The sequence below is a fragment of the Equus asinus genome, chromosome 30 (genome assembly GCF_041296235.1).
Source record: "Equus asinus isolate D_3611 breed Donkey chromosome 30, EquAss-T2T_v2, whole genome shotgun sequence".
NCBI classification, from domain to species: domain Eukaryota; kingdom Metazoa; phylum Chordata; class Mammalia; order Perissodactyla; family Equidae; genus Equus; species Equus asinus.
Window position 1 is genome coordinate 5365167 of NC_091819.1, and position 14885 is coordinate 5380051.

General features: G+C 35.4%; 1 protein-coding gene across 6 annotated transcripts in view; it reads left to right on the forward strand.

Moving 5' to 3' along the window:
• LOC106823392 (complement factor H-related protein 2-like) overlaps positions 1–14885 on the forward strand; it is a 72626-nt gene that overhangs the window by 14998 nt on the left and 42743 nt on the right. For 4 of the 6 annotated variants that reach the window (XM_070501432.1, XM_070501434.1, XM_070501433.1 and 1 more), the window contains exon 1: positions 10104–10261. The exons of 1 other annotated variant lie outside the window; for it this stretch is intronic. In XM_070501432.1, coding sequence (XP_070357533.1) covers positions 10183–10261 — 79 coding nt within the window. In that variant the 5' untranslated portion in view covers positions 10104–10182. Of the gene's footprint in view, positions 1–779; positions 963–1414; positions 1823–10103; positions 10262–14885 lie in introns of those variants that run through there. One more of the 6 variants, XM_014829030.3, reaches the window with a different exon arrangement.

Here is a 14885-nt window from a genome sequence, read left to right on the forward strand (position 1 = left end):
ACAGGATGGAGCCAGTATTTTCTCACAGCCACGTGAGCTCCTTTCCTCTCTGACTATATTGATTTTATTTAATGAATTAAACAATGTTGCTGATGGGAACTGCTGCCCTAAATTATCTGAAGTCTTAGTCACTGTCGCTCAAATCTGTCTCCACATTCTTAGCAGATCATAGCAATAGCAGTCTGAATATTGAATTCAGAGAGTGGCCATGCAGATAGAGACAAATTTGTATTTCAAAGTCTAAATAGGCCAGAAATATTATCTGAATAGATTTGATCAGATAAAAGATAAGTTTCAGAGAAGGGTATTTTCTTGGCCAGAATAAGAAGCCATCAATTCCCTTTCACATTATACAAGTTGTTAATTCTTTGCATTTTATTAAAGGAGTTGGTTTCTTTTGTAATAAAAATGAAAATCAATAAAAAATCAATAGAGACCCAATAGACACTGTAGTATGTTGTGTAAAGAACAAGAAACATTCTTTTTTATCTTATCTATCCTTCTGTCTAGCATACATTCACTAAGGTAAAAATTTTTTAATGCTAAAATACTGTAAAATGAACATATTTGTTAACACTTGATGTGTGCTTTCATGTAGGGTAAAGGAATGGCTTAAAAATGTAACTCACTTTAAGTGATTCAAATGTCTTCAATGAACGATTTCCTGTCATCAGATATCATAAATCTTGTTATTACATATTGTGCTATGTTTTTATTTGCTTTATTTTAACCTGTGTTTTTCTTTAGTCTTTCAATAAATCAAATCATATTCTTTTTAGTCTCTAAAGGAACATGTGGTCCCCCTCCACCGATTGACAATGGAGACATTACCACATTCCCATTACCAGCATATCCTCCAGGATCAACAGTTGAGTATCAATGCCAGTTCCTCCACCAACTTCAGGGAAACAGGATTATAACATGTTGGAATGGAGAGTGGTCAAAGCCACCAAAATGCTTAGGTAAATATTTTAATATTCTCATGGGTCCTGAGAAAACCCATGTAATAACTATGATGTTTTGCTGTTTATAACAGAATTCTCAGAGATTAACAACCAAGCATTCTGTTAAATGCTTGCTACCAAATATTAATGTGTGAGGAAATAAAGTTTGAAAAATTCTTGTTGAAGCAACAACAGCAACTAAACATTCTTTAATGAAAGCTCTTCATATATTGATATTACGATTCTTAGATTATAACCTTTAGTTGTCACACATTAAACATAGTACCTCATTTTTACATCATTAATTGTTTAAAATGGTTTAAATCTACATGCTGGATTTTCAATGAGTTGGTTTATAAAAGGTTTTAAGAATGAAGCCCTGGACTAGCTTGGAAAATTCTATTTGAGTTAGAATTTTTGTGTACAATATTTGTATATCTCTTAATGTGTTCATTTTTTTTTGCCTTCAGATGCATGTGTAATATCAGAAGAAAAGATGGAAAAACATAACATAGAACTACGATGGAGGGATGAGAAAAAAGTTTATTCTAGAACAGGGGATGTTGTTGAATTTGTTTGTAAACCTGGATATCGTAGAAAGAGAGACTCCACAGAATTTCGAGCAACCTGTCAGGAAGGAAAACTGGAGTATCCCACCTGTGAAAGACAGAGATTTAACACGCGTTCATAAAATCCTCATGTGTGCATTTATTCAGAATTTGTCATTATTAATCCAATTCTTCTCAAGTCATTCCTTCAAGTATTGTTTAACTCATTTTGACTCAAACATCAGAATTTGTGTTAAATATTACGTAGACAATGTTAGACACCAATGAATCACTTCTAAAAGGACCTCATTAAAACTTGGCTAACCAAAATGCTCTGTGTCCTGTTCATCAAATATCTATGGCCAGAAACTAGATGCAATCACTGCAGTGCCTGCTTCCATCCATCCTTCTCCCAACTTTCTCAAAGCCTCTCCATAACTTCTGAGGCTTTCTGAGACTCTCTATGTCAGAGGAAATGGAAAAAAAAAGGCTAGTCACCATCTTCAAAATAAAATTACTTCACAAACATATAAAAACCAAACTGTCATACCTATGTTAGTAATAAGATGTAAGTAGTTATTACTTACATTGCTTACTTCTCAATAGATAAACATACCAAAAAATGGTGAAATGCGTGATCTTCTACAAGACGTCTATGTAGCACACATCATAATTCAAACAAATTATAAAAGAGGAATTAGGATCTATTTGAGTGCACAGCTATTATACCATACATGCATATCATACATAGTGCATATCATACATGAAACATGATAAAGAATCCAATATCAGGTATAAACACACACACACAGACACACACACACACAGTAGGCTTTGAGCACTGAAAATGTTTATAGAACAAACATTCACAGGAAGTACAATAAAATATTTACCATAACTAGAGTTGAATTTAGAGATAATAGGAGTAAAAGTTGATGTTTAACTCTTTATGCTTCGCTATATTCTCCAATTTTTCTATCTTTAACACATATCACCTTTGAACCACAAGAATATGTTGTTTAGAAATTAAAGATACAGAAAAAGTAAAACAATGCATGTTGAGAACTATAAAGATCTCTTTGGCGATGATCTTTAGATCTAATGACTTTTTCATGATTTTGCTGGTATAGAGAATTTTGGAAACATTTAACCACAAGAGTCTGAAATATGATTTTTATGTTTTGCATTACAAAGAGCATAATTAATTAAAATTGGTTGACTATAAACATTTTTCACTTCTACAAAAACATGAAAAGTTGAAGATGATAATAAAGATATAAATAATGAAGGCGAAAATATTTTATGGTGATACCTTGTTACTTTGTATTGCACCAAATCAAGTGGCATCCTTAGAATAGAGACCTGGCTGTCACCAAGGAAGCCAATTTATATAAATGTGAATCACTGGTGAGAGTCAATTATCTCACGTTTAAAGAAACGTTGTCATAATTGGCAAGTTATCTTTGCTGTTAATGTTAACATTTGTTTATCTACTATTTCTCTAAAACCTTTCAGCTAATTGGTTGTGGAATCTATTTATGACACTTTCATTTAACAATTATTTCATTGTTGGCTGCAAAATGGTGATTTTTAAGATCAATTCTATCATTTTTCTGCATTTATTAATTGTCATTCTTACACAAAGAGGAGTGTTAACTTACCTACTCTGTTTAAATTAGAGTTTCACCTAAAGGATTTGGTAAATCTCTGTTTTGGCTCTTTAATTTCCAATTTTTGGAATGAGGATTTGATGTGTAGTGACCTTTCATTATGGCTTTCAACATGTTTTTCTTTCTGTTTTAAAAATGTCATATGGGCATGAATTTTTGTTTATTCAGTTTGTCACAATCAATTATAGTCATTATTCTATTTGAAACTCCAATTATGCCACAATTGGCAAGTGGGACCTCTTAAAACTGGCTCCTGATTGCTTTTGTTATATCCCCATTAGTCTTTGAGCATTTCTCTTCTTTTTAGCACAACACGATGTTCCAGGCTCACTGTGCACTTTCGCTGTCCGACACCTATAATCATATGTCTTTCCGAGAGGGTTTGAATTTTTTTATTGGGCAATAATGTTCTGAATCCAAGAATTGTGCTATTGCTGCTAGATGGGAGTGTTCAATAGTGTTGAAATGTCTTTACTTCCGTTTATTTTTGTTCTCAGACCTTTGAAATAGAAATGAAATTTAAAATTTATTAGTTCCTACTGGATTTTACAATTCAAACTTAATAATACAGAGTTAAAAAAACTTTTTAGTGGGACCAGCCTGGTGGGGCAGAGGTTAAGTTTGCACGTTCCGCTTCAGCAGCCCGGGGTTCCCCGGTTCGGATCCTGGGTGTGGACATACCAACCGCTTGTCAAGCCATGCTGTGGTAGGCATCCCACACATAAAGTAGAGGAAGATGGGCACGGACGTTAGCTCAGGGCCAGTCATCCTCAGCAAAAAAGAGGACGATTGGTGGCAGATGTTAGCTCAGGGCTAATCTTCCTCAAAAAAAAAAACACACTTTGTAGTACATCTTCTCTCTTTACTTATATTTTTATTTTTCCATATTCATGAAAATAATATCAAATGTGTAATGCAAACATTACTATTAGTATTTAACTCAGTGAATAAAGATTCAAACGTCTTTCCATTTACTATGTCCCAGGAGGTTTGACTCTGAGTACAAGTATCAGCTTCAAAAAAAAGACTTGAAATAATTCTTACCTCTGGTGACTCACCTACCAAATCAATAGAGTTTTACATTTATTTCCATTAGTGTTTTTTTCAGTTTAAAATTTGTCTTGGTCTCTCTCTTTTAACCTAATCTTTTTTTGAATGTGAGATACACTTACATATTTTAAAAATCAAAGTGATTCAAGAAGGGTCTGTGGAGATCACTCTCACTTCCATCACACCTGGTTCCTCATTTTAAAAAGTTATAATTTTATTAGTTTCTGACATCCCTCCTGTGTTCATTAATCTCCTTGTTTTATTGAGAAGGGAGGTTACTTTACACGTTATCTGGACCTTGCAGTTTTCGTTTTAGAATGTATCTCACTCAGACCGTTGTGATGTTTTACTATTACAGATAATGAATGATAGATGAATAGGCTTGGGTGAACCTATTGTGAGGAAACATTGCTGGAAATGAAACGAATGACTCATCAGGCAAATGTATTTGTAAATTTCTTGCGTGTTTCAAATTCTTTTCTATAGGGGCATTGTACTGATTCTGTAATTTTGTAGAAAGCATACTTTGCCTTGTCCTTGCCAACTGAGGATGTCGTCAACCTTTTGGGTATTTTCCTGTTTGCTGGATGGTAAATGGCATCCCTGTGTAGTTTTCATGTGCATTTTTATTATGAATGTGCTTCTTTTCGTTTAAGATATATAAGGACGATTTGTTATAGCATTTGTTATAGAAGCAATAGAGTTAATAGCATTTGCAAAGGGGATTGTATTGATGGACCTAAACCAGTCAAGGAGAGAAGTGAGCAAAGCATTGTGGTGGATGATGAGGCCAAGTGAATGGGAGATCTCAGTGAGGTGGAAGAATATGTACAGTGGATGTAGTAAGTCTAATGACATGGATGAATCAGAAGTGATGGTTGGAGAATGGAAGTCTCTGGTTGAGACGTCAGTGTGGTGCACTTTGTGGTCACAAAGTCTATTATGTGATCATGTGAGAAGGGATTGGTTGTGGTGGAAAAGAAGGAAAGGGTGGCACAAACTGAGAGATGAGGATATCGGCTTTTTGGCCACATGGGTCTTGAAGTTCCTGAGAATGGTGACAGGGGTTGAGAAAAGATCAGGAACCAAGCTGAAAAAGAAGAAAACATTGGGAATTTGGTAGCTGACCAAAGGGCAATGGTGGATCTAAATAGCGTAAGCTTCAAAGGAACCAGAATCATCTTTCAGGAAAGATGGAGAGAAATACCCTGAAAGTAGTAAAAGCTGTAAAATGAAGCCCACCATCCTGTTTGAGAGGCTTGTAAGGGAAGTGATGTGTTCAGGAGTAGCCACATTTTAGTTAAGATCAAAAAGTAAAGACAACTCTTTTAAGAGAAGAGCTTTATTAATGCAAGATTTTTGTTCTTTTCACAGACTTTAAAAGATTGGGTTTTGAGATGACATGACATGGAAGAAATCACAAATTTCTTGCAAGCTATTCAAATGGTGATGCATACACCTGGCCTTCCTTATAAGTCAATGTAAACATTCTATCAGTATGTACAGTAAAAAGAATAGTAAAGCTAATCATGAATGTGTAAGGTGGTTTTGGCTTTCATTATATAACTTCAAGAATCTGACTCTGTATTAAATTTAATATATATATAAAATAAATTGATTTTATATTCATTGTTTCTTCTGTTAATAGTTTTATGCATGTAACAAACTGATATGTCATAAAGTAATTATAACACTGTTATTCATGTCTTATCTTAAAATCTTATATTAGTTTGAAAGTAATCATATTCCTAAAGAGAAAAGAATAGCCTATTACTCCAGTTTTATAGGTAAATTGAGGAATTTTTCTAAAGCAAATGTTGGAAGTCACCCACATGTCCACAAACAGTCAAATGAGGAGACGTTTTGTGGCACATTAGCAGAATGGAACACTATACAGAGAAGGAACTATTTCTACACCTCAAGACATGGATGAATCTCACAAGCAAAATGTTAAACAAAAGAAGCCAGACATAAAAAGAAAATACTATAAGATTCATGATTTAGTGTGAAATCAAGCTGTTAGAAGTGAAGATGGTGTTTAATATTGGGGTTCGGCATAGGCAGTGACTTGGAAGGAAAGTCTGGGCTGCTGGTACGTTCTGTTTGTCTGGGTGCTGCTTTCACGGATGTGCAGTCTGTGAGAATCCATTGATCTGTGCACTTGTGGTACATCTGCTTTTCTCTTAATACGCAGTATTTTAATAAAAAGTTTCCAAGTTAAAATAATAATAGCTCCCATCTCACAGTATTATTTTGTAGTTTAAATTAATACCCAATGGAATCTAAGCTATTAGAGGGCAGTAATTTTACTGTTTTTTCTCTGCTGTGTACCATTTAATCTGTTCTTTTCACTGCTATGTAACCAAGACCAGAACATGTCCAAATACGTAGTGAATACTCACAACATTTCTCATAAATGAATGATAACACAACACAGCGCCCATCTCATCACGTCACCGAATACAAAATCTGTAAACTTTAGATACGACTGTCAATAATATTATCCTCTCATTGTTGGAGACAGTTAAGGTCATTTTTCTCCTTATGCAGCGCAATCAAGAAAACACCCTATTTTAACATCAGGTATCCCTGACCTCATGTTCCTAAGTAAACTCTTCATTTGATCAATGATGGAAAGAAATCAATGGTCACAATGAACTTTACTCTATGGACTAACAATTGGGAATTGGTGATGAAAATTTCCCGTTTTTTATGTATTCTGAGTTAATTATTTATGTTCCTACTATGGTGGCTCTTACTGGTTATCATGTCCTTATTGGACTCTGGCAAGAAAAGTATTGTAATGGACACAGTTGTGTTGTTTTAGTATTATTTAAAAATATTTTAAATGAAATGTAGGACTTACTCCAAAGGGACTTAGACAGATGTCGCAAATAATTAACTTTTTCTTCCAGAGTAGTATTGTGTACTTAAAGAGGACTCCCTACTGGTTTAGAATTGTTAAAATCTTTACTGAGCGCACCACTGAGGATGAGGTCAAAAGACTTGGTGTTCATCATCTTATTAATCATCTCAGGAGAACTCTAGGCAGAACGTAAAATTAATTCTTGATATTATTTATGCTCTAAAAAATGTAAACAGAAATTCCAACACTCATTTAACTTGAGTTTTTAACATGCCCTTTCACTTGGGCATGTCAATTTTATATGAAACATGCTTCTTGTAAATAAAATTTGTTACAATATGTAGACAGACTTTTACCTTTGGGTGAAGCTAGTAAATTATCCTTATAGTTACATAACTTAGAAAAAGAAAGCAAGACAAAAAATCTTTTGTATAGATAGGTGTGGGGAGATAAGAACTGGGATCTAGGTACTTTAAAGGATTATCAGGTTAACAGTACTGCCATTTAGAAGTTGTGTGTTGACCTTAATTCTCGTTTCACACTGGAATGCACTCCTAACACTGACAAAGCTTGTACAGTTTTAATTTCCTGTTCATAGAGTGAGAGCTTAATGTGGGAAATTTGAAAAAGAAAAAACCATAAATCATTGGCAAGATTTTCAACTCTCAGCACTATGGTTTTTATCCTCATGATTTATTCATTGGTTGAAGTCATTAATTAGTCATTAGTAGGAAGGCCAGTAATTGATTATGCAAACAGGACACTTTTGAGAGTGAAGGGACTCTATGAATAATTATGTGAGACAACAGGTGTAAATCACGACTGTCGAGAGGAACAATACCTGTGGACTCCCTGAGTATTAGAAATCTTAGCCAGAATGCCTAGGGCTGAGGTGAGTGTGAGAGTGACGGGGGCAGTGTACTCGTGTGGGTTACTTAGTGACAGTCATCAGTGTTTTTAGGGTGTAGGGATCAGAAACCAGGCATGTCATGAAGGGTCAGCAAGAGTGAATATACAAAGTAGGACATCACAGCAATAAGGCTTTTCTAGAATAAACACCTTAGGGGATTTGGGGAAATCAAACATTCTATGGATTATCATTGTCTTTTAGCTGAATAGTTTACAAGAAAATTTCTACCAAAAAAGGGTGTGCAATTAAAATTATGAAAGTGAAATAAATAGAATTCATCTTCCTTGACACACTTCATTCTACAATAAGATAATTTTTGTATGAATAGTTTCCTTTGGTTTTGCTTTTCTGTCTAAATAGGGGAAAACCATCGGCTATGATTATCTATTATTAATCCTATGAAGACATTGCAATCTTCTAGCTAATTTTGTAGTTATTTATGATTATAATCTTATTTCATATAAACAAAAAAATGTGCACTGCTTGAAGACAGGGCCCAGGATCTCCTATCCCCATGCTTTCTCCCATCCCAATCAGGAACCTGAGGGGCAAGGATTGGGATAAACACACTTCTCATTTCATGGCATGCAATCATCATTGACCTATGAAAGGTGTCATTTTTCCTTTATTTATGCATTTCCCCCTTTTATCTTTGACTCTGGATTCCATCTCCCCTACCACCAAACAGGGGCCCACTATAATGTGTTTATATATCCTTACATCTGTAAACGTCTTTGTAAACGGTCTTGTTTTGTGTGTTTTACATTCACATAAATGAAAATTTAAAATAGTCTTTATCTCATTGTTTCGCTTAACTTGCTACGGTTCATTAAACCTATTTCCATGTTGCTGACTCTATTTTGTTGCATTCAACTGGGGCATAGGGCTTCATATATGTCAGTTATCCTCCCTCCTAAAGGTGGACACAGAGTTACCTCTAATTTCCTCTTAACCACAGGCAACTCTGAAATGAATCCTGTCCCATAATCACTTTATTTCTCTGAGAATTTCTTTGGCCTGTGTGTACTCACATGTGGGATTACTGGGTCAATATTTTTTCTCGATTTCATGATTTGTGTGTCATTAGGACTTTCCTTGGTTTTATGCCTTTTTATAGCTGATTTGTGGGAGCTCTTTGTAGAGTATGCATTTTAACTTCTTCTCGAATTTTGCCTTTGCAAATTTCTTCTTCCAAAATGTTCTGTGTTTTGTCAGCAATGCTTTTCACTGAAAGAAATCCTTCATTTTGATGTAATCAAATTCATCAACTTTTGCCTTGTAGTTTCTACTTCTCATCCCACAAGCCCCAGATCACACAATATCAATGGTTCGTTTGTAACTGTAAAACATGGAGCCCCTAAGGTCATAAAGTTGCAATTTTTAAATGTTATACTCAAATGTACCAATTAGATTTCACTACAACTGTTCTGCTATTTTCCACATTTAATGGGTCGTTTATATCCAGTGGTACATTTCCCTACGCAGTATTTCTAATTGTTTCTTCTTTATAACCATTTATTCCTGCTCTATATTACCAGTATCTTCCTATATCTAAGAACACTAATTATGCAAATTTTCATTTCTCAGTTGATCTGTTCCATGAATTGTGCTCCATGTGGTATTGCCTTTCTTTCTTTGTGGTTGAAATTCATTGTGGTCCTTACATTTCCTATTCCTTTTTTCTCATGAATCATGGTTCCCAAGACATATCAGCTACCTTCACAGGTAATGTGCCTCTCCTGATGAAGGAGGGACACGGCCCAGGACAGGGAGTCTTAGAAGCAACAAGCTAGGATTGGCCACTCATTTGCTGCCCCTCCCTGAGCCAACATGTCTCTCATGGAGAGTCCTTGTGTATTCACCACCACACTGCTGTTTTTTTAGTCTTGTCCTTATATACCCCTGGTGGTATGGGTAAGGTAAATGGTGAGAAGGTTTTATGTCAGTTTTGGAGCCAGTCTACTACTGTTCTTAAAGGAAGTTGTACAAGTACATATCAGAGAATGTATTCCAGAAATTATTGTGAAACCACTTACAGGAATTGAGATTTCACAAAGCTCTTTGAACTTCATATTTACTAGGGGACCTCACTTAACTTCCTTCTTGGTAGTGCACTTAAATTACGTCACACTTGATAACTGCCAACGAAGCTGATATAAAACCCAAACAGCTCAAGTGGAATATATGCATTAATATGCCCTTGGTAATATCTAACATGCTGTTCCTAATCAACGTCATCGTCACCTTCTGGGTTTCTGGTGTTCATGGACAAGGTAAGTTGGAAACAAGTCTGAACTCTCAGCTTCCCTCTTAAATTAACTTCATGTCGGACCTAGTTTCATGTGTCTTTTCTTTTTAATGAATCAAGTAGCAGGAATAGTCTGTATTGTGACATGATAATAGAGAATAGCTTTATAGGAAAATTAGCTTATATTTATCTATGGGAAAATTAAAATAAATTATATTTTCTCTGTTTCCTGATTTCCACTGAGAAAGAACTGAATATTTATGGAGATCTGTGACTATGCTCACACAACTTTAGGAAATAGGTCACCAGAAAAGCTATAATCTGACTTCAGAATGTACGGAGGTTTATATTTTTAATTCAAGGAATCCTTTGGGAGTGACGGTTATTTTCATAATCTTGCTGGTGATGGTGTCATGGATTCATATTTGAAAACTCATTAAATCAGTCATTTCAAATTTATCCAGTTTACTATATTTCAATTATACTTTAGTAAAGCTGTCAAAAGTCTTTAACATAATCAGTTTAATATTTAAAAATTACCTGCAGATAAAAAGGAATATATATATTTCAAGAAAAAGTAGAATATATATTTTTTGTTTATATTTAAATTTAAAAATTATTATGGTATTATTGGCTTATAACATTGCATAACGTTCAGATGTACATTATTATATGTCAGTTTCTGTATAGACTGCGTTGTGTTCACCACCAATAGTCTGATTTTTATCTATCATTATATGTATGTGTCCCTTTATCCCTTTACCTTCCACCTCGTCCCCTCGGATAACCATGAGTCTGTTTTCCTTATCCATGTGTCATTTATCTTCCACATATGAGTGAAATCATACAGTGTTTGTCTTTCTCTGTCTGGCTTACTTCGATTAGCGTAATACCCTCAAGGTCCTTGCATGTTGTCACAAATGGCAGGATTTTGTCTTTTTTGTGGCTGAGTAGTATTCCATTGTGTGTGTATGTGTGTGTGTGTGTATGGCATTTTCTCTATCCATTCATCCCTTGAGGGGCACTTGCACTGCTTCCACATCTTGGCTATTGTGAACAGTGCTGCAATGAACATAGAGGTGCATATATCTTTATACATTTATGTTTTCATGTTCTTTGGAAAAATACCCAGTAGTGGAACAGCTAGATGATATGGTATTTCCATTTTTTATTTTTTGAGAACTCTCCATACTTTTATCCGTCGTGGCCTCACCAGTTTGCATTCCCTCCAGCAGGGTATGAGTGTTCCCTTTCAACACATCCTCTCCAACATTTGTTATTTCTTATCTTGTGGATTACAGCCATTCTGATGGGTGTAAGGAGATATCTCTTTGTGGTTTTGATTTGCATTTCCCTAATAATTAGCAATATTGAACATCTTTTCATATGCCCGTTGGCCACGTGTATATCTTCTTTGGAAAAATGTCTGTTCATATCCTCTGTCCATTTTTCGATCAGCTTGTTTTTTTTTTTTTGTTATTGAGTTGTATGAGTTCTTTATATATTTCGGAAATTAGTCCCTTGTTGGATATATAAATTGCAAATACTTTCTTCCAGTTGGTGGGTGTCTTTTAATTTTGATCATGGTTTCCTTTGCATTGCAGAACCTATGTTGTCTGATGTTGTCCCATTTGTTTATTTTTTCCTTTATTTCCCTTGCCTGAGCAGACATTTACTAGAAAAAATGCTGGTAAGACCAATGTCAAAAAGTGTACTGTGTATATTTTCTTCTATGGAGAGAAGGATGATGATTTAGTTTGATGTATAATAAGTTGAATATGCCTTTGAATTATATACATGGACCTGTCCAGTGTGAAGTTGCAGTTGGACAGATGGATTTGGATCGCACTGAAGAAGTGATTAGCCTAACAGTGGTAGCTTTTTATCATGGAAGTGTCTTGAATCACACAGAGAATGTGAAGAGGAAAACAACAGAACCAGGAAAATACCCCTGTAGAACCAACTGTGAAGCCTAGATATCCATTCACAAAATACCTGGAGGGTCTCCAGGGAAGATGTTTCTGAAATGGTGTTAAGAATCGGTATGAAGATCTAGAGGAGAATCATTCAGAAATAAAGAACAGGAAGTGCAGATGATAGGAATAAGCTTGATCTGTGTGAAGACAGGACAGAAGGCTATCGTGTTGGTAGGACAGAGAGTGAGCAGAAACGTGGTAGGAGATGAGACCTGGAAGCACGTAGGTCCTGCAAATTAAGAAGAGCAGAGGAAGAGGAGCCACTAGCAGTAAAATAAGTAAGATAAAATAGTGTTGTTCAGACAGAGAAGGAGAACATAAGGATGTGAGGCATTGGAGAACTTCAAAGAGACAGTGATCAACGGTGTCAAATATCACAGGTTTATATCTTTGCAGTTTAACAAGTAATTAAGGAGCCAGTAATACACAGCAGCCACTGTGATATGTGGACTACAGAGAGTTTTGGATTTGGAAATTGGAGGACACTGGTGACATTTGTCACGTGGCTTTTGGTAGAAGCCTCAGGTCCATATCACATGGGTGTCTCCATAGGTTGCTTGAATGGCAGTTAACTTTCTCCAGAGCCGGTGATTGGAGAGAGAGAGAGAAGGAAGCCTCTATCCCATTTATGACTTAGTCATATACTGTCACTTCAGCCATACCTGCTCCTTAGAAGTGAGTCACTGAGTCCAGCACACTCAAGGGGAGAGGAATTAGGCTTCCCTTTTTGGAGGGAGCTGTGTTGAAGACATTGTGGAATTTTCTAAAACCATCACGGAACAAAATGCCACTCAATTCAACAGACTGTTTTATTTCTGGGGATGTTTCCTCTGCCCTTCTCCAAGTGTTTTCTGTCTCTACAGCTATAATCATTTTCTTTATATATCACTGTTCATTGTAAAAGTGAACCCACTTAGACTTGATATTGCATGAATGAAAAATGCAATGGATACAAATAACAGGTCAGTGGCCTCGATGTTAATTCTAGGCGTAAGTCCAAAATGAATTTTCAAAACATGAGACCCTTGAAGAGACAGCTATTATCAGTAAGAAACAGCCATCAATATTTATCAGTTATAAGGAAAGTATTTATTTACTTAGTTATAACTGACACATAACATTATCTTAGTTCCAGATTTAAAACATAATGATTTGATGTTTGTATATATTGCTAAATGATCACAATAGGAAGTCTAGTTAAAAATCCTACCACACGTTTACATATTTTTCCCCTTATGACGACAACTTTTAAGATATACTCCCATAGCAACTTTCAAAAATACAATGCAGATACAACTATAGTCACCATGCTGTGCATTATAGCTCCATGACTTAATTATTTTGTAACTTGAAGGTTTGTACCTCTTGACCACCTTCACCCATTTTGCCTACCTGCCCCCCAACTCCTGCCTCTAGCAACCACCAACTGGTTCTCTGTATCTATGAGTTCGCTTTTTTTAGATTCCACATATAAGTGAGACCATCCAGTACCTATCTTTCTCTGCTGGCTTTATTTCACTTAGCATTATGCCTTCTGGTTCCATCCATGCTGTCACAAAAGGCAAGATTTCCTTGTTTTTTATGGCTGAATAATATTCTATTGTCTATATACAGCACATTTTCCTTATTAATTCATCCCTCGATGGACACTTAGGTTGCTTCCCTGTCTTGGCTACTGTAAATAATGCTGCAATGAACATGGCATTACAGACTCTTGGATATAGTGATTTCATTTCCTTCAGGTAAATACCCAGAAGTTAAACTGCTGATCATATGGTAGTTCTATTTTAATTCTTCGAGAAATCTCCATACCGTTTTCCATAGTGGCTACACCAGTTTACATTTCCACCAACAGTTCACAAGGGTTCCCTTTTCCCACATCCCCATCAACACTTGTTATCTCTTTTGTTTGATGATAGCTGTTCTAACAAGTGTGAGGTGATGTCTCATTGTGGTTTAGATTTTAATTTCCCTGATGATGAATGGTGTTCAGCATCTTTTCAGGTACATGTTGGCCAGCGATATGGCTTCTTTAAGAAAATGTTCAGATCCTCTGGCCAATTTTTAATTAGATTTTTTTTTACTATTGAATTGTATGAATTCTTTATGTATTTTGGGTATTAATCCCTTATTAGATTTATAATTTGCAGATATTTTCTCCCATTTGGTAGGGAGAATCTCATTTGTTGATGTTTTCCTTTGATGTACAGAAGATTTTTAGTCTAATATAGTCCCACTCATTTATTTTCAGTTTTTTCTTGCCTTTGCTTTGGATGTCAAATCAAAAAAATCATCTCCACGACTGATGTAAAGGACCTTACCCTCTCTGTTTTCTTCTTGGAGTTTTATGGTTTCAGGTCTTAGTTCAAATCTTTAATCCCCTTTGAGTTTGTTTTGTTTTGTTCAGATTCTTTCTTTTGCATATGGCTGTCGAGTTTTCCCAAAGTCACTTGTTGAAGAGAATGTCTTTTCCCTACTACATATTCTTGGCTCCTTTGTCATTAGTTAATTGACCCTATATGCATGAGTTTATTTCTGGGCTGTCTATTCTTTTTCACTGATCTATGTGTCTGATTATATGCCACTATTATACTGTTTTGAGGACTATAGCTTTGAAATATAATTTGAAATTAGGAAACAAGAATCCTCCAGCTTTGTTCTTCTTTCATAGGA